The following is a 21,362-nucleotide window of genomic DNA, read 5'->3' as shown; positions in this document are numbered from 1 at the left end:
AGAAATTAAAGAAAGCCTAGATAAATATCATATTCCTGGATTGGAACACTCAATATTGGTAAGAGTCAATTCTTCCCAAATTGATTTCTAGATTTAATGCAATTCCAATCAGAAGCCCGGCAAATTTCTTTCATGGACATTGAAACGCCAATTTTACAATTTATATGGGAATTCAAAGGGGCCATAAATAGCCAAGAAAGTCTCAAAGAACAAATTTGGAGAACTTATATTCTGGATATCAAGACTTCTTATAAAACTAAAAGAATTAAGAGTATAGAATTGGTGGAAGAAGAGAAAAATTAACCAATGAAACAGAATAAAGACCTCAGAAACAGACCCACACATATATGATGACCTGACTTATGACAAATATCCCAATAAACGGCATTGAAAAAGGAGAGTATTTTCAATAAACGGTACTGGATCAATTAGGTTTTTCTCTTCTTACACAGCTGGGCTATCTCATCTACTTCAGCTCACAGATGATCTCAAATACCTAGTACTGTAGTGTAGCTCGTTCTGCTGAGCTCAACTCCTCCCTGTCCTGCAGCCTCTTGGGCACCCCTTCCACGACTCAAACGTGTTGAACCTGAACTCATCGCCATTCTCCTTCCCCGACTTATTCCTGTGTTCCTATCTCTGTGAATGGTTCAGAGAGGAATATCAGACCAAAAATTCTGGGAAAACATGTTTTTACCCTTTGACAGTTATTTTCTCTCCTGGGACAATTATATTCTACTCGTAAAGTAGGTCAGAATTGATGAATTTTGTCAAAAATTTAGTTTAAGCGATAACTCAGTCTGGGATTGTTCCTGGGGACTCCACTGGCATGGCTTCTGGGCTGGCCTGAGGAAATCTTTCTCAGTTTTGAAAACCAACTCTAAAACAGCATTGCCTTGTTTCCTTGATTCAAAGGTGCATTTCTCCACAACCCAAGGAGTCTGGAGTCAGGATGAAACATATGAACCCAACTTAAAAAAAACACAAATAAAAAATTCTTTACCTGTTTGCCAACAGAGGAGTTGTGATACTGCTCATACCAGGAAGAAGTGAATTTTAAATCTGGTAATTAATTCTCACTTTAAATGTTTTGCAAAAGATTGCACCATGATAGAACACGGAAAAGCGAAGTTATCATATACACAGAAGATCGACTATCACCGAGCAAGGCAGTTGCCAAAACATACAAAGGAGAACAGGGAATTTCAAAACTAGTGGAGGCAAGAGTGGCCAATTCATGTACAAACGGGACCACCTTGCAGACACTGAACATGTCTGTTAAAATTTCTGGCTGGCTTTCAAGAGATGACTTCCACATATACAAAATTCAATTAAGACCAGAAAAAGTATGTCTTCAACCAAACAAGAAATGTAGATGAACATGATATTCTTTAAAGCCCAAAACTGAACTATTAATCTAACAGTCCTTTAGAAATAAAGATCCTGTGTACAAGTTGTGAAAAGCAACACGCTACCATCACACTACTATCCACGAACACGAAAGGTCGGAAGTTTTTCAGAGCATCCTTTCCACTCCAAGTACAAAGACAGCTTAGTGTATATGACATGCAGAAGAAAACGGTAAAGTAAATGGACAAACGTATAATTCTGTGAATAAGTACAAATACATTTGTATAAATTTATTCTAGTTTTTCTTCCCCTTCACACCTTTCCTTTAGAATATCTGCTAACAGATCGATGGTTGATGAATTATAGATCAACAAAGGTTTGCAAAGTTTTTCTGCAAGAAGGCCTTGACAGTCAAAGTACCAGGGCCTGAATTCTAACTGACAATTTTCACCCCCAGCAGAGCTGTTTCATTTGCCATCCAAACAGAAGCATCCTGGGGATGCTGGCATCAAGGCCCAGGAGATGGAGATGTGGGCAGGCCAGAAGGAGACTGCTTACCTCTCTCTGGCACTTCACCTTTATCTCGGGACTGCCTCCATGTTATTGGGGTGACTTTTGGGAAAATGCAGAAGTCAACAGTTTAGGCATAATTTGGACTTGGCAAAATTCCCAAGTGCCACGTTTCATTCTCTAAAAGATAACATGCCTGTCCTGCTTATCTGATGTGGTCATGGTTGAATCCTAACGAGGGGATATCTGAGAAGGTCTTTTCCAAACTCTAGTACCATATAAATGTCAGTTTTTACTAGTGTCATCATAAAAACATAATGATTTATAATACCAGATATTAACACCAAACTCATCGTAAAATGTAAACTCCGCAGCATACCATAAAGTAAATCTAAAAACAAGCGCAGAGGGCGTCCTGGCTGCTCTGCGTTAACTGTGCACGCTGTCGCGTTGCCGGTCCCGTTCTGCTCTGTGGGCTGCTCCAGGTCCTCTCAGGACTTGGGTTCTATCTCAGGGCTTATTCTCAGGTTTTGAATAAAGTATCAAAAGTTTCCCTGTTCTTACTCAAAGCACTGTCTACTCAAGCAGTCACTTTTTTGAACTTACCTGGTCCAATAATCCCTTATTAGTCAGAGGAATATGTTTCTGCAGCGTTCCCAGCATGGCCTATCTCCCAGGAATCTTTTCTGACCCTCCCTGGATCAGGCTTCCTAGCTGCCTTTTACATCAGGAGGCCCAAAACATAACTTCTTCTGCCTCAGCTGAGAGTATGACTCAGCATTGAAAAACCTGCCTTTTTTTTTTTTTTTTTCTTTTTCAAGGAGGCCAACTATTTTGCAACACAAACATTTGTTAAATTAAGTTAATCCATCAAATACTACAAATTTCACTTAAACACAGATTAGACAAATAAGTTTCTTCACAAGCCTGGAGAATCGTTTTCAGCCAAGAAACCCCAAGACGGTACAGATGGGGAGATCAAACCTTTCCCAGAAGGAGTCCTGCAGTTAAATCTGGAGGCCTCTGGAAGAACACGAGGAGACAGCAGGAGGCCTGGGCTCCGGGCCCACCGATAAGAAAAGAAAATCTCCTCTTCGCCAACCTGGAACCTTCAAAAGCATGAAATTCTCCCAGTTTTCCCAGTATGTCCCTTTTCCTACGCACAAAATTAAACACATCCAATCGCCAAATATTCCCATCCTAGAAGGCAGAGAAATTACAACTCTGCTTTGACAGAGAGTCATCAAAGGCTGGGACCGTTTGGGATTTTGTTTTCCAAACACACTGCTGGCCTCGAGGAAGTATGACACCACCATCTTAAGCACAAGGCAGCTGTTTGTTTTTGGCTAGAGTTCAATATAAACCTTACAAATGGTCTGCTAGCTCTCTCTCTTTTTAAAATAATAATAATTTTAAAAAATTCCATAGTCATAAAACCCCCAATCTAATGTTTTCGCTATAAAGCTTTTCCTGCAGGACAGTGAAAACTATGTATTCCAAACAAAGTTCTGAGCCAAAAAGGCACCAGTAGGGTATTTCTGCCAGAGAAATATAATGGAACAATTAGGCAGATTGAAAATCAATGGCTAAAGCAGTTCCAAAGAACTAGTGAATACCAATTCTCTCTGAAGTACTGAAAGACGAAAATCTAACAATGAATAATTTATTTTTCAAAAGAGGCCCTCAACAGTTAGGTCATTGAACATACTTTTATTTAGGAGTGAAAATCAGACATCAGAAAACTTCCTGTTCATTCTAAAATTTTGGTCCATTATAAAGACACCACAATGACTATGTTTTACTTACTATTTAACTATTCCAGTTAAGAATTCACATACAACCATCAGTGTGTATGTTCAACACCATGACATGTCCCCAAAGCCTGGCAGGTGTCCTTTCTTTATTTCCCTCATTATAGACTTGAATATGCACAAGGGCCAAATGTTGGCAATGTTCTCAAAACTAAAATAAACCTTTTATGGGGCAAGTTAATGTCCATTATTACTTTAGTGTGCATATTTGTGACAGACCCACACACAGATCCATAACCTCATAATAAACCAAAGTCATTCCTAGACCTTTGGACATTCTCGGGAAGTCAACAGACTTCCAAGACCAAAAGCAAGAATTTGGGCTTGATTTATAAAACCAAAGCTGGCAAATCCCTTACAGAGTCTGTAAATGTGGGGTTCCCTCCCCCTCTGCATTCTCTTCCTTTAATTTTTATCTCCACCTCTACCATATAATGGCCAGGCTGTCAGATCACATGCTGCGTGTCCACCTCATGCACACTGAGAACTAGGCAGCAATGCTAATCTCCTGTGCATCAGGCACTGCTTTCTCACTAAGCTGACCCCTAAATACTAAGCAAAAGTCAAGGTCATTGGCTTGTTTTTCTGTGCACTATAGGTTTGAACTAACTGCTGTAATAGCTTCAGCCCTTAGCCTTTCCCATCCTCCAAAAGTCATTCCATGGAAGTTTTTCTTTATTTCTAGGCAGCCCCCCAAATATCCTTCATTGCAGTTCATTGAGGCCAAAGAGTCTGGCCTCATTTCGGAAACAAGAATAATACAGACATGGAAAAAAATCTATTGCTCCCTTGTATCCAAATGATAAACAATATATTTGAGACACACTCACTTACTCATAATATATCATATACATATGTATATATTATACGCACAAATACGTAACCTTCTATTTACTTGAATTGGCATCATTTGTAAGCATCCTTATATAATTTTCACATGTGAATTTATTTTAGCCACCTTCACTCATCATTCAAAGTAGGGACTAAATGAAAGTGGGCAACATTTTATCCCCAATAAGTCACATGTTCTCTGATCACAAAGGATGCTTAGTAAACACCGTTCACTGGTTTGCTTAGGAGAAGAAAACTATTTGGAAAATCTTCAACTTAATAGCAAGAAATCTTCCTGCCAGCTAACCACTACCATTCAGAACACACCCCTCACAATGCTCATGGGCTGCCCCTGACCTCCAAGTCACCTTCCACAGACACAGTCGGGGTTACATGATGACAGGGTGAGAAATGGGGGCCAGCCCCCCCTTTGGGGTTCCTTGAGCCTTCATACCTGTGCTGATGCTCCTGTAAGACTTGATAAATGCTGATAAGAAAAGTTTGGTTTTTAAAACTCCCCACAACACAGTCCTTGTAGATTCGGAATTCTGCAGCCGTCACCGCCTCACCCTCAGGAATCTGGGATAAGTTGAACTTGAACTCTTTGTGGTGTCGCTGGCGAGGGGAGAACTCCTTGTCGTACTCCACTACAAGATTAAACAAGAGAGAGTGACAACTATTGTTACTTGACTAAGTGCCACAGGCTCACCTCAAGAAAGTTTCCCCGTTTTCATTCATATGTGGATTACCAGTTACCGATGGCTTATGAGAGGGATCAGGAGGTGGAAAGAACATTGGCTGGGCTGTTAGACAGGCTGGAATTAAAATCCCTCATTTTACCCAAGGATTAAACGAAATTCTTAGATTTTATTTGGTTTAAATACTTTAAATACTTGGTTTAACTAAGTTGCATGAAAGCAAGTTATTTAAACTCTGGGCTTCAGGGGTTTCCTCATCGGCAAACACGGGAATAATACGACTTCCCAGGGAAGTTGTGAGAATTAAGGAAATCATGAATAAGAACATGTCTGGTGACTGGCCCCCCTCATGCCCTCCCAGCCCCCTTTCCCTCCTGCTGCTGTGCCCCCTCAGGCTGGTTCATCTCTCACCATCAAGCAGTTGACATGATCAAGGGTAGCCCTGAGCTGACCGTTGGTAGGGGTTGTGGTGGTAGGGGAGGGAGCAAGCAGTGCATTTTGCCTGGGCCTAAAGCTCAAAGGGTCCTCATACTTTGCCTGCGGTTCAGTGGAAATTTTTATTGAGGGGTTTAGAGTAAATCTTCTAGAAAATGTTGCTCTCACTAAAGTCTATTACCTCCCTCAACTGGTGGAAACCAAGGAAAGGAAGGGCCCTTGTGCACTGTGAAGCTGCCTGTAGAACCCACGCATGACAATAGAGATGTGGAAGCAAATCACCAATGGTACAACTTGCTATTTTCCAATGCTTTTTTAAAAAATTGGGAAAGGATTGAGTCTAAAAGTTTTTTTTTTTTAATGGAATATTTTCCCTGCATGAAGACAAATTATGGAAACTACAACTGCTAATTATCATTTTTCAGAGTCAGCTTTCAGACAGCTATATAAAGTCCTGTGTGAGAGAAATGATACCAACCTCAGATGCTTAACTCAGAATTGTTGTAAAAGAGAAAAAGGAGAGCTCTGCTTCCTACCATAAATCCTTAACTCTTTTCCCCAGAGTTTGGAAACGCTTCTCTCCTGCTGTTCCTGTTAGTTTTTTCTTAATGGCAACCGCAGTGAAATCTCATGAGCAAATTAATCCTCTATGCCAGAGTTTTCCCAGAGCTTGTGGGTAGAAAAAAAAAAGTCAAATTATTTGCCACCTCCAACTGCCCACTTTCTCTCACATGTGTTGTTCTCCATAATCACCAGAGAAAAGCTTTGGAGATTTAGCTTCTTTAAAAAAAAAAAAAAAGCCAGTAACTCTTTGCAAGAACCTAAGACTTCAATGGCATTTGCAGAATCTCGGGAAAGGGAAGCCATCTATAGGCACAAGGTTTTCAATACAGAATTTCTCAAACTGCCATGTGCCTCTGCAACACATCTTTTAGATTCAAGTTCTCTCTTTTTTGTGGGAGGGGGATGATTAAAAAAGAATACCTTTGGCTTGTACGAGTTTGAATAAAAGTAAAAAAAGGTCCAACCAGAAAGTAAACCATGGTTCAGTCCCAACAGGAGAACAGGTTTTTTAATTAGTGGCTAGGCATGAAAAGCAATATTGTTGGAGAGTTCACCCAAGGACACCCACACATGACGGTGTATCACTTTTCCCTAAAACTGATCTGCCTTTTAAGTCTGATACGTTATCATCAGTGGTTAGAAAGTGAATCAAATCTGATTTCCCAAGGAAATTTTCTCAAAAACAGTCATACAGTTTTCCTATAGGGCCTTTGGGTTGCTTAAATTTTAATATCAATAAATGCAAATATATTCTTAAGATTCATTTGAGAGAATACATAAGAATGCTTCAAAGAAGTCTTTCAATGGCTCTTAACATAAACAATTAGGAAAAAAATGGATGTGAAGCAAGATATACAACAGTAACAAGATATTTCACTTATAAGGAACACAGAAAGGGACAGAAATTTCAATAAATGAGAAACATGTTCGCTAGTTCTTTGGAGAGGTGCGCCACCCCCAATAAATCACACTTCCCTGTATTCACACCCTTGACTGGTCCCCCTCCCCTGGGGTGGCTCTGGGCTGGCTCTGTGACCATCTATGGACCAATAAAATGCAGCAACAGTGGTGCTGAGTGACTTCTGGGGCTAGATCATAAGCTTCGAACTTCCTTCCACTTAGGTTTCTTGGAATGTTTGTCTGGGGAAATATGGCTACCACGTAAGTCCAACTACTCTGAAACTTCCATGCTGTGAGGAAACCCAAGCTAACCATGTAGAGCAGCTGTATGGTGCACAGAGAGATGGAGGGAGGGAGAGAGGAAGGGAGGGAAGGAAGAGTCTATCAGTCTCCAACCATCTGAGGCACCAGACATGTTACGAGGACGCCCGCCATCTTGGACATCCAACCCAGTGGAGACTTTAGATGACTCCAACCCCAACCACCACCTGACTGCAATTGGATGAGAGACCTTGAGCAAGAACTGCTCGGTTCAACCTCATCATTTCTCAAAACTGTGAGAGATAATAGTACATTGTTGTTTTAAGCCACGATGTTTTGGTTGATTTGTTACACAGTAATAGGCAACTAACATGAGAAGAGAAGGGAGGACAGGAGAGAATGAGAGAGGAAGAAAGAAGGGAAGTCTGACCTTGCTAGGAAGGGGAGAAATTGCATGCGATTCTTAAGGATAAGGATTTTGAAATCCTAGAAGGCAATATGTATGACTAAGGAAGAATTCTGGCAAATGCTCACAAATAGATGTGAAGAGAGATAAAGAATCTAAAAATGAGAAAATAGAAGCATAGTTCACAGTCTTCATTTTCTTGCAGTGTGAACTAGAACTCATTGCCTTATATGTGCATTTTCCCATTTCTCTTCTACTAAGATAACGTTATCCTGAAGCACTGTGAACTTCCCTCTGCTTTTCCTTTATCCTTCTCTGAGGAGATTCACGGTCCCCTCAGCCCCATGAGTCTCTGATTACTATGGACCTCCTTTTAAGCTCTCTCACCCAAACTTTTCACTCTATTGTCTTCTCAACCTCTCCTTATGCCTCTTAGCTTGGAGCTGTACCACCTTCCCCATTCTCCCCACGATACCTCAGCCACCAGTCACTGGAGTTTGCTGGAACTCCCCCTTTCTCCCTCAATCTTCTGCCTATGATTGAATTTACACAGTGCATTTGCTAATGTCTCAGAAGGGTATAAGAAATGAGCACAATTAGGTCACTGCCTGCAATAGCATTTGAAGACCACAATGGTAAAACAGCAATGTTTCCAACAAGCTTAGCATTCCCCCTTTAAGCTCTATGATTCTGGACTCCTTAAATATCAGACAGTTCAAGAAATGAGAGGTAACGAAAGGGAGAGGGCTGAGTTCTGAATTTAGTGCTCAGTACCTACTCTGTAGCCCATAACACTTGGCTTTTAAATGGAAGTGCCATATGTGGTACACAATTAAGCAGTAGCTAAGAGTGTTGATGAAGTGTCAAACTGCCAAACTGTTAATTCCAGCTCCCCTTTTTCTTACTTATGGATACTGAGCAACATATTAGTGAAAGTTTCAGTTGTCAGTTAAACGGGAAAAAGAACATTTCGGAAAATTAAGTGAGACAACCTATACAAAATAGTCAATGGGAGAGTAAATGCTCAATAAATGTTAGTCGTGACTATCATAGGCTGATATTTGAGAATCCAACTCCTCTGAGCTTAGAGTATGTCTTTGCTGAGTAATTAAAATTTACTCATGAGTCTTTAGATAGGGCCAATTAACGCTTCCTCTAAATTAGCTCTTTAAATTAGAGAGATGCTTTCTGTGAAAAGGGCAGTATGTGAAATCACTATATTGAGTATCATCAGCCTTGGTGTTTGGCTACTGAACACAGTGCTGTGTTCTCTGGGGCAATAATTCCTAGAATTTTTTATTTCAAGGACCAGTGAAAACATCTTTTTGATGGTAGTGACCTTATACAAGGTCATCCATTTTTTCTGTTTGCCATTTTTACTGAGAGTAGAAGAAACAAGACAACAGACTGCATCCTTTTAACTCTATGATTTCATCTTGAATAAATTTAGCTTTATAAAACTCACTCTATTCTCTATTTTTGCCTCAGACTACAGCAGTGGAAATTTCAGACCAGAACCAGACCTTTGGCCAACATGTAGGAACCACAGCCCTAAGGAATAAAAGTTATTGGTTTAAGATTTAAAACGTAAAGTATGTAATATTATACACACAAAAGGACACAAGTAATTAACAGAGGTAATGAGACGTAATAATAAAGCACCAAGGAAATCAGCACCCAGCTTAAAACTGGAACATGACCAACACTGTGCTATTTCTCCCTGATGCCATCCCCACCTCTGCCCAAAAGGTCCCTACCATCACAAATAGAGCCCAGCATTCCCTTGCCTTTTAAAAATGAACAGTTTTACTACACATGTGTGGATCCCTAAATCACAGAGTGTTTAGTTTCTCTTTTTTCCCTGAAAGTCTTTCTTTTCAGAGTCATGATAGAAGTTTTACAGGCACACATGGTAAATACAGGCACCATCAAGCTAAGAGTGAAGGGAGCCTGGGCAGACGGCCACACTGCCCGTCAGCTGGTAGGAGCTGAAGTTCTATGGGTGGGGCATGGCTGCTCTGCAGGGAATGGGTGATGAGAAACTCTTCTCCTTCCTCAGCCTTACCTTGCATAGATCTACTAAAAACATGGGCATTTTCTACCAAGTGTTGACAAGGATGCGAAGAAAGTAGAACCCTTGTGCATTGCTAATGGGAACGTAAAATGGCACAGCCATTGAGAAAAACATGGAATTACTATACAATCCAGCAATTCCACTTTTGGGTACGTATGAGTATCCAAAAGAACTGAAAGCAAGGACTTGAACAGAGATTTGTACACTCATGTTCACAGCAGCATTATTCGGAAAGCCAAAAGGCAGAAACAACCCAAGTGTCTGTTGACGGATGAATGGATAAACAAAATGTGGTAAATACATACAAAAGAATATTAAGTAGCCTAAAAAGGAAGGAAATTTCTGATACATGCTACATCATGGACTAACCTTGAGGACGTTATGCTAAGCGAAATAAGCCAGTCACAAAAGGACAAATACTGTATGATTCCACTGATATGAAGTATCCAGAGCAGTCAAATTCATAGAGACAGAAAGCAGGATGGAGGTTGCCAGGGGCTGGAGGAAGGAATGAGGAGCGGCTGTTTAGTGGGTATCCAGTTTCAGTCTGGGAAGATGAAAAAGTTCTGGAGGCGGACGGTGGCGATGGTTGCACAACAATGTGAATGTGCTTAATGCCACAGAACTTGTACACTTTAAAATGGCAAAAGTCGTAAATTTTATGTTATGTATATTTAATCGCAATTTAAAAAACTAATAAAAAGTGCATTTTTCTTATACAGTCACAATGCACGATCACACCTAAGTTAAAACAATTCTTCACTGTCCTCTAATACCCAATCCATAAGTGAATTTTCTCAAATACCTCAAAAACTGTCTTTTTCTACATTTAGTTTTTTGGAATCAGGAGCCAAAGTCCACTCACTCCCCTTGGCTGTTCTGTCTCTTAAGTCTCTTCTAAACTGGGAATAGAAAGAACTCCGTTAACCTGACAATGAGTCTACATAAAAAATCTCAGCTAACAACATTCTCAATGGTAATACCTTTGAACCACTTCCTTTAAAATCAGGAAGAAGGCAAGGATGCTCATTTTTAGTCTTATACAGGAGTCTAGTTCAGGAGTGCTGAGATTAAATAACAGAAGAGGAAGAGACACATTACAAATCATCGCACCTAATAAGAAAGCTTAGCAGACGGGCTTCCTTGACTGCTTCAGCGAGTTCAGGCTGCTATAACAAAAATATCACAGACTGGGGGGCTCAAACAACAAACATTAACTTCTCACAGTTCTGGAGGCTGGAAGTCCAAGAAAAGGGTGCCAGCAGGGCCAGGTGCTGGTGAGAGCTCTCTTCCTGCTTATGTCCTTGTATAGCCTTCCTTGGTGCATGCACACACGGGGTCACTCTCTCTTCTTATAAGGACACTAATCCTATTGTGGGGGCTCCACCCTCATGACGTCATCTAGACCTAAGCACTTCCCAAAGGCCCCATCTCCTAATACCATTTCATTAGGGATTAGAGTTTCAACAATATGGATTTTGGGGGACACAAACACACAGTCCGTAACACTGACCAAAGTGTCTGCTTAAAGGTGTCCACTACCTTTGCAATTTATGGTTTGGAATTTTTGCGTTTGTGTTTATAACCGACACTGGTGATGGTCTCATCTCATACAGTGTTGTTTGGTTTCAAGTCATGCTTGCTCTTGGAATAAGTTGGAGAATGTTCCCTTTTTTTCTTTCAAGAAATGATCTCTTCCTTGAAAGGTTGGCAAACTTACCTGTAAAATCATCTGATCCTGGTGTTTTTCTTCGGGGAAAATTTTTAATTACTCATTCATTTTCCTTTAAACATATAGAAATATTCAAGCTATCTATTTCTTTTTAAGTCATTTAGCATTTTCTAGAGGTTTGTCAATTTGGGTTTAATTTTTCAAATTTATTGCCATAAAATTTTCAGAGTATTCTCTTCTTATTTAATCTCTGCTCTATCTACAGTTTTTTTTTCATTCTAAAATTGGTTATTTGTGGATTCCCTTTTCCTTGATTTGTCTTAGTGAAGATCATTTTCTTTTTCTTCACTGTTACTTAGTTTTATTGTAATAAAGATTTTAATATAGGTATTTTCTGAATAGCATCCCACTAAGTCTGAATTATTTCAATTAAAGTTGTCTAGAGAAAAAGACACAACCTCATTCAACTGCAAATATAAAAGAGAAAAGAAAGAAGGGAGACAGGGAGGGAGAAGACCAGAACAATCTCTCGATTTAATGCATTGAAGAGTACACGCATAGTCATTATTTTCTTATGAAGTGGACTCACTCAACAGTTAATTCACTAAAGCTTAGTTCAGGCAATTACATTCATTCCACAATAAATTCTGGATTTCCCAAATGCTTCATGCTTCATGCTTCCACTTAATAGTTATAAACCAAACTTGAAAAACCTGAAACACTTTTTTAAAAATTGCCATTCCATTGACTATGGTAAACAATTTTTCATGCTATGGCAAAAGTTTATTTAATTTTAGGCAACAAGGCCAGTTCTGGCTAGTCTTTCAAGGGTTGTAACAACAGCCACTTTTTGACTTTATGTTGCAAGTATACAACCTTAAATAGTAACACAGACACTGAGTTGCCCTCTCCAGTTCTTTTTTTTTTTTTTTTTGAGGAAGATTAGCCCTGAGCTAACTGCTGCCAATTCTCCTCTTTTTGCTGAGGAAGACTGGCCCTGAGCTAACATCCGTGCTCATCCTCCTCCACTTTATATATGGGACGCCTACCACAGCATGGCTTGCCAAGCGGTGCCATGTCCGCACCCGGGATCCGAGCCAGTGAACCTGGGGCCATCGAAGCAGAACGTGCGCACTTAACCACTGCACCACCGGGCCAGCCCCTCCAGCTCACCTTTTAACCACAACGAGATGACAGAGTTCACCCTCCAGGGTTCACCAAATATTTCTAAATATTTGTATTAATGTTCTATAAGATTCACAAATAACAAGAAGAATCCATTTTCCTGGCTGTCATGCTCCAAGTGGCTTTTTTCCTAAATTTTACTTTTAATTTTAAATAATTACAGACCTACGAGTAGTGGCAAAAATAGTAGAATGGATCAAAACAATAGTAGAGGATCCCATGTAACATCATACGTAACTGAAGAACAATATAGCAAAACCAGGAAACTGACACCGGCATAATTCCTTAATAGACTACAGACCCTAATAGGATTGCACCAATCTTTACATCATTTTTTTGGTATGTATGGATATAATTCTATGACATTTTATCACATGTATAGATTCCTATAACCACAATCCAGATACAGAACTGTTCTGTCATCACAAAGGAACTGCCTCGGCTGCCTTTTGATTCTAAATGACTTTTTAAGACTAGACCCAGTACATAGAAAGAGCTTTACGACCAGCAATAAGTGCCTATATATCATGGTTAGTAGTAAGGGTTAACCAAGTCATTTTTTATTTTTAAAAACTCATTTTAGAATTATTTTCATACCCAAATACAGATGTTAACTTCACTTTAGCTTGGGAAGAAGTTCAACAGCTACAACTATACATTTCTTGCAACAGAAATAAGTTGTAGACCTCAGCTAACATGTGAGAATACTTGTCCAGCCTTTAAACCAATAAATTTGTGTCATGAGAAAAGAAACTGAATAACTGCAGCCTTGATAGAGCTCCAATAATATCAAATTAACTACATTTTTGCCCACTATATAAAGCTTGTTATAAAGAAGCAATTAGATGGCAACCAGACTTTCTGGTGGCGAACATAATGCAATCTACATAGAAGTCAAATACATCGCTGTAAACCTGAAATCTATATAATATTATAAACCAATGGGACTTCAATAAAAAAAGCAATCAGACTACATTTAGTAAAAATCAATATACACAACATGCATTTTTTTCACAATTAAGAAAAAGTTTAACAACTTCAGTCAAAATACATAAATGAGACAGCCTAAAGAGAAAAATAACCATTCTCTCACACTTCTCATTTCAACTGTGCAGCAATAACAGGCAGAAGGTCCTCACTGTGACTGAGAGAAGAAATTGAAGTCTGTTTCATTGTTTTTAGATCATCCTGTTTCTCTGGTTGCTTTCATAACGTCACTGTCTTTGGCATGCTGCAGCTTCACTAAAATATGCCTAGCTGTGTATTTCCTTTTGTTTACTCTGCTCAGATTACGTTGTACTTCACGAATCTGTGGATTCCTATCTTTCATCAGTTGTGAAAAATTCTTAGCCATTTGCTCATCGATGATGGCCTCTCCTCCATTCTCTTTAGTGTCTCCTTCAAGAATAACAATTAGATTTATACCAGACCTTCTCATTCTAATCTCCATGTCTCTTAACTGCTCTTTTATATAATTTATCTCCTCGTCCCTTGGCTGGACAATTTCTTCAGGTCTATCGACAAGTTCACCAATTCTCTCTTCAGCTGTGTTTAATGTATAGTTTAAGCCATCTATTAGTTTGCCATTTTAATGACTTCTTAAAAATTTCTAATAGCTCTATTTGTTGTCATTTTTGTTTGGTGTTCTGCTCAGCCATTTTCAATTGTCAATTGTCCTAGATTACTACAATGTATTATACTATTCTTTATTCTGCGTATTTCCTATATAGTTGTCTTACACTTTCTCTCTAACTTGTCTGTTTTCTAACATGTGAAGTCCTTGGGAAACCTAATCTGCATTGTCCTCCCATCCCTCTGATGACTTCCATTTTGATGGTTTATTCCTTTGCGCTTTAGGCAATTCTTGATCAAAATTCAACCTGAATGTTTAAATTGGTGTTGTTTTTCTTCAAAAATAAAAAGATGTACATTTACTTTTGGGATGAACACTACCAACCTGGAATCACTTCTCTCTCTTTGAGGGCCCTGGCTTAATCTGGAAACCCCAGGACAGCTCTGCACCTTGGCCCAGACCCCGTGCTGGTCTCGTGATCTGCAGGAGTGTTGGTATTTGCACTCACACAAACCCGGCTTTGATGTTTGCTCACAGTAACACACTCAGGAGAGTCCTCAAAGATGTCCTGAGCCCCTGACATTTATGCTGGAGACATATTTGCTTTTGTTTATCCTAGATCTAGTCATATTTTAGCAGGAGGGCCTTTCAGATTATCTGGTCTGCAACATTTCCCAAATTTAAAGTCTTCATTTTATCTTTAGTGTTTGGAAAATAACATTTGGGACACATTCCTCTCAACACCTAATGATATTATCAAACCCACCTAATGTTTGAAGAGTTTACAAGCATTTTCACACACATTATGTCATCTGTTTTTCAGAAGACTCCCAGAAGGTAGACAGAGCAAATATTATCACCATCAATAGGAATCTGAAGGCAAAGGCAGTTAAGGGGCTTCCCTATGCCACTCACTTTTATGATTTCAAATATTATTTTATGCTGATGCCTCCCACATTTCCATCTCTAGCCCACTGCTCTCCCTTAAGGAATGTGTTTATCTTACTGCCAGGTACACTTCTTCACCCAGATGCCCCTTGTGCACTTGAAGCCAACGTGCACAGAAGGAAACTCATCATCTCACCACTAACCCGCCCTGTAGCTTTACCTCTGTCCACCCTGTCACTCCAAAATGGCCAATTAATCACTGCTGATTACTGTCTAAAACTCCTGATTTTACCGTCCAGAACTGCACTGTCCAATACAGTAACCATTAGCCATGTGCCGCTATTTAAATGTAAGCTGACTAAAAATGAAAATTTAGTTCTTCAGTCACACTAGACAATTTTGAAGTGTTCAAGGGCCATGTGTGGCTGGTGGAGACATCAGTGTAAAAGTCCACCATTGCCAAAAGTTCTATTGGCCAGCACTGTTCCAGAAGTTTCTCTAACCCCCCTGTCCTGCTCCCTCCAGGACCACTGCCCTTAGACAGATCCTAGTCTCACTGCCTCTAGTTTCACCCCTGGTCCATCCATTCTCCACACTGCAGCTAGTACCACAGTCACCAGTTTCACCTTGTAACTTGCCTGCTTAGAGCCTACCGTCTATTCCCCGACCACCAGCCAGCCTCATCCCTCACCTTTCCCCACCTCAGACTCTACTCTAAGGCGACATGCAGCTGCTCTGTTTTTCTGATCACACTCCCCAGGACCTCGAGCCTTTGTCTTACACAATCTCCTCGCCCTTTCAAAGATCTCTCCCTCCTTCACTTCCATGATGAAAACTTCTACAGGCCCCAAATGTTAAAAATGCTGTGATGCTTCTATGCAATTCTGAATAAAAACAATTTATTAAAGCCATAACACAAGGGTAGGTACATCAAAGTTCGTATTTTCCCCATAATTATTCATGCTTTGGTGAAAAATATCAAACTGAAACTCTTTTTAAAATATATGTTTCCACTTAGTTTTAAGTGTTCCTCTTTTGCTAAAACTCTAACCATTACTTGCAGTCCTTAATGGATGATGCAGTGATATTTTAATCTTCCTTTAAGAATGAATTCCAGGAAGCCTTCCTTAACTGCCTTCCTCCACCCGACCCGACACAGCTGGTTTGAGACCCTCACCTCTGGGTTCCCATAATGTCCCATGGAAATCTTCAGGACTGTGCTCTGACCTTATACCAAGATGATCAGTTGTTAGTGTGGCTACCTCGCCTACTAGACGATAAGCCCCACAAAGGCAGGGTCTATGTCATGTTCACCTTCATACTCCCAATAGAGGGTTCAAGAACATTTGTTGAATGCATGCGTGAGCCAGGACTGAGGTCTGCTCCACACTTTTTCCTGGGCGCCATGATATCCCTAACACGCCAAAGGAGCCAGAACGGAACTCGGACTTTGGACTCCAGCCTCAGGGATCTGTCTTCAAGACCCAGGGGCATTCTCCAGAACACAAACAGCTAAACCAGGGGACCAACTCAACACATCTGTCTGGGTTTTTTTTTTGAAGCAGCAGCACGAAAACCCAGAATACCAATTTGCATATTGCTCTGCACTCTGAGTTCAGGACACAAATTCCAAGCACGCTAAATTTTAAAAAGCAAAGGAAAGAAATTAATCCACTCAGATTACTTCAATTATACTCAAGCCATATCACAAGGTCACCACGCACAAGAAAGATGGAATGAATTTTTTTTTCTGCTTTATCTCCCCAAACCACCCCCTGTATACGGTTGTATATCTTAGTTGCAGGTCCTTCTAGTTGTGGGATGTGGGACGCCGCCTCAACGTGGCCTGACGAACGGTGCCATGTCCGCGCCCAGGATCCGAACCCTGGGCCGCCGCAGCGGAGCGCGCGAACTCAACCACTCGGCCACGGAGCCGGCCCCCAGAATGAATTTTTAAATCACACCCTTAATTCAGAGAAACAGATCTCTGACACTCCTCTCTCTCTTTCTCTTTCATTCCTTTTTAAAAAAAAATTGAAGTGAAATTTACATAACATAAAATTAACTATTTCAAGGTGAACAATTCAGTGGCATTTATTACATTCATAATCTTGTACGATCACCACCTCTATCTGGTTCCAAAACATTTTAATCACCACAAAGGAAAACCCCATACTTATTAAGCAACAGTTCCCCACTCCCCTTTTACCCTAGACCCTGGCAACTACCAATCTATGTTCTGTCTCTGTGGATTTGTATATTACGGATATTTCATATGAATGGAATCACACAACCCTTTGTGACTGGTTTCTTTCACTTAGCATAACATTTTCATGGTTCATCAATAGGGTTATCATGTATCAGTGCTTGGTTCCTTTTCCTGGCTGTATAATATCCCATTGTATGGATATACATTTTGTTTATCCATTCATCCACTAATGGACATTTGGACCGTTTCCACCTTTTGGCAATCATGAACAGTGCTTCTATGAACATGCATGTACATGTATTTTAGTGCCTGTTTTCAATTCTTTTGTGAATATACCTCTTTCACTTTCTTTTGCTGTTCCTTGTCATCTTTCCTTCTTAGCCACTGATTCCTCAGAGTTAATGTGGGAGGGGCTGATGATTATCCATCAGAGTTTAATCATAGCCTCCTCTCAAACACAAGGGCAATTAGCTAAGCACCCTCCCCAGGGCCAAGCTACGCAGGACATCTGAGCAGAAAGAGGCTGGAGAATCAACGAGTGTTGAGTGAACATGCCCACCACAGTCTCTGGCACATAATAGGTTTGCAACAAACGTTTGCTGAGTCTGACTATAAACAAGGTTAATCCAGGGGGGTTACAGAAGAAATTAAGAGAAGAAGAAAAAGACAGATGTTGTAGAACAATAGTCAAAAGGAAAAAAGGATATGTCAAAAGTCAACATAGTAGGGTGACAAGAGAGCCCGAAAATTGAGCACTGGGGAGAGAGAGTTTCTTGCCAGACATAACCCTGGGAAAGTTGAAAAAAAGGAGAGGCCTAATCAAATGGCTACTGTGCCTTTTTTGAAAGTCAGGGTCTAGCATGCAAGAAAGAACATGGGACCAACAGGCTGAAGAGGTGAGGTCAAGATGCAGCAATATCTCCTTTTAGTTGTCAAGTTACTTAACTGCCTTCAGTCTCTTGCAGCATCTACAGAGTGGTCATAAAATCTAGAAACAAAGGTAATATTATTTTACCATGTATTAGAATGTAAGATCAACAACTGATTTCCTACAGATTTGCCTGTGTTTACCGATTTGGGGACCACCCTCTATGCATGAGGTAGAACATCTATCCACGAGGTAGTGTGAGAGGCAATGAGGCTCTGTGCACCACAGTGCTCTGCAAACACCTGATGGGGCTGAAGCACTGGACAACACGGCCTTTTTATTACAAGCACTACTTATCAAGATCACTACCCTCAGGATTTTTCTTCTTGTACACCCTCACCTGGCCAATAAACTCTACTGCTTCCACCAAAACTTCTGCAGAGAGAGGGAAAGAGAGAGCAAGAGCATGAAAAATCCACAAAATGGAAAATCAGTCCTTAAATAATTGAGAACTGAACCATGTTGGGCAACAGTTTCTCTCATTGGGTGGCAGCTTAAATAAACACTAAATCCTGCCTTTCTCCACAGTGGACTTTTGACCATGACAATGGAGCTATTTGGCTTAATGAAACGTTCAAGTTTTAAAAGTTAAAAGTAACTGACAAGCCAATTCCTTGCTTCAGTTCCCAGGGTTACCGGGGTTTCATATTCCTATCAGGTTACACCGCATCAGATGACCTGTTATTATTCGTGGCACTGCATCGAGCATGCCAAACATGGGGATGTGGGGAGAGTCCTTTCTCATGATCCCTTCCAACCTCTCCTCCCCGTGATTGGTCCAGGGTGGCCAGACTACTGGGGAGTCGGGGCCGGCACACATCCCTCCTCGGGGACACCTGCACATGGCCCTCCCTCTTGACCTCAACAACATTCAAACCAGCGGCTGCAGAAAAAGAAAATGCAGGCGTGTCACTGCTGAGGGCTAGGACTCCCCTCAGATGTCCACCCCACAAGGACAGGGAATTGGGTTTTGCTCCCTTATGTGTCCCAGGTGCTTAAAACAGTACCCGGCACACAGTAGACAGCTGGTACGCATTTGTTGAATGAGTGAGTGACTCGTCCAGTGCTGATGGAGCCATGCTTCTCAAGCATTGGCCGGCCTGGCGTGGCCGCAGCAAGGGACAAACCCTTGAACCTTTCGCAGTCAAACTAAGACCTGTGGTTCTAAACCAAGACGTGATCACAGCTGCCGAGCCGGGGGTGGGACATGAGCTTGTGCCGGGGGATTCTAAACAAGAGAATGGAAAAAATACCCCCATGGGGTGCAAGATTGTCTCCGTGGTACAGCCGTGCGATGTGAACACACCAACACAGAAAGGGGCCATTCCTTTCCTTTAACAGATAAAACCTGGATCCCTACATCCTTGCAAAAACACAACAAAATGCTTCTCCCAGGACCGTTCTTGGAGAATATCTTTCCTTTTCTGGGACAACAAGCCCTCCTGGTCCCGTTTGAGCAATAGCTGTGCTGGTGTGGTCAGTCCTATGTGCTCCAAGGATTGACGGGCCATACTTCCTAAGTGAAACGACAACAACAAAAACCTCACTGAGATTAAGCATTTGAACATACGGTTTGGGGAAAAAAAAGAATAAACACACAGTAAACACTTGCAAGAGGCTTAAAAGAGTAGGAGAAGGGATTCAGGAGTACTTTATCACCCCATCTTCCCGTTCCTAAAAGGAAAGCACGTAACTTCTGAGTTAACGGAATAATCCTTGCCTAAACAATGTCATTTCGTAAGCAGTTTTTAAGACTAAAATCGACTCCAATCCATCGAGGTACTTTCGGGTTTTTACTCACGGATGACGATGACACTGGACAGCATAAAGTCAGAAGACAGAAATAGCTGGGAAACATTTAAGCGTGACAGATTCGCGGTATGCACTTATTTGTATTTTTCATTTGGTTCTGATTTACTAATTAACAAACGGGGCAAGAAAAACATATCTGGTTGAGTTGGAAGCTGATGTTCTCACCGCTCCTCATCTCTGCTTCCTGGAGCCTTCAGTGAAATAATTGTCTTGGATTTGTTGCTCTGCAGTAATTTCCATGTCTAACGAGGCCTTGTCATTTCACTGCAGGATCGAGTTCAGGAAAATCAGGCTGGGGAAGAAAATTCTTATCCAAGCATATATCTGAGGGAAGGAAGGGGGAGGCCAGGGGAACAACAAAGTACCCAGCCAAAGGTTTCTGTTTCTCTCTCCCTCTCTGATTCAAAACATTATCCTTTATTATTGGTGCAGCACCAGGGAGCAGTGTCTTCACTCCGCTGATTCACTTCATTCTCCTGAGAACACAACGGAGAGAGTATCTCAGTGTAAAGTTACTGATTTGCCCCCAGATTAAGTGCAAGCTAAACTGCTCACTTACTTAACATTCTGTTTTCCCTGAAGCACAGCAGGTCCACACGGTGGGCGAGTCCACATGGTGGGCGAGTCCACACGGTGGGCGGTTCGCCCTGCCAAGTCACAAGATCTTGGTTCTTTCAGGATCTCAAATACAGATCGATGAGACCAGTGAACAGCTTTGGCAAAAATGGGCTTGGGAAAGAAGTGAGGAGAGCTATAAAGATGAGAGGACATCACCAAGGACATCTGCCCTTGGTTTTCAGACTTAGGGCTGTGATTTATGTGGACAAATATTCCAACTTCATTAGGGCACTGAAATTAACAAAAGTCATGGTTCATAGGGAGAGAAAAGACAGGTGAGAGGAAATGAGGGGAAAGGAGGCTGACTGGGATCCCTGGAGCATCCCACATAAATCAGGAAGCACAGTATTAAAAGAGGATCGACCACGCAGCCGTGGAGAGACAAGTCCAGCCCCCATGTAATGGGTGATTGGCCTAGCTCCCACTGTCCTCACCACACAGGTGGCTGTGTGGCCCATGCACATCTGGTACAATCATGTGTGACATCTTGGTTGACCTACATCAGGCTTTCCCTTGACTTTTCTCTTCCTGTCTGGTATTGGCAATAATCAGATAAACCAAGTCAAAAGAGTAGGAATGAGAAAAAGTCAAGTACAATTATTCAAACTACCTCTGATCATTAGTGTCTTTCCCCTGA

General features: G+C 41.0%; 1 protein-coding gene across 1 annotated transcript in view; it reads right to left on the bottom strand.

Annotated features, from left to right (window-relative positions):
• Positions 1 to 21,362, bottom strand: part of BMP6 (bone morphogenetic protein 6) — a 152,300-nt gene that overhangs the window by 30,785 nt on the left and 100,153 nt on the right. The window contains exon 2 of the mRNA XM_070584024.1: positions 4,957 to 5,149. Coding sequence (XP_070440125.1) covers positions 4,957 to 5,149 — 193 coding nt within the window. The remainder of the gene's footprint in view (positions 1 to 4,956; positions 5,150 to 21,362) is intronic.

Source organism: Equus przewalskii, chromosome 19 (assembly GCF_037783145.1).
Source record: "Equus przewalskii isolate Varuska chromosome 19, EquPr2, whole genome shotgun sequence".
In the NCBI taxonomy this organism is placed as follows: domain Eukaryota; kingdom Metazoa; phylum Chordata; class Mammalia; order Perissodactyla; family Equidae; genus Equus; species Equus przewalskii.
This window is presented reverse-complemented; position numbering and strand designations above follow the sequence as displayed.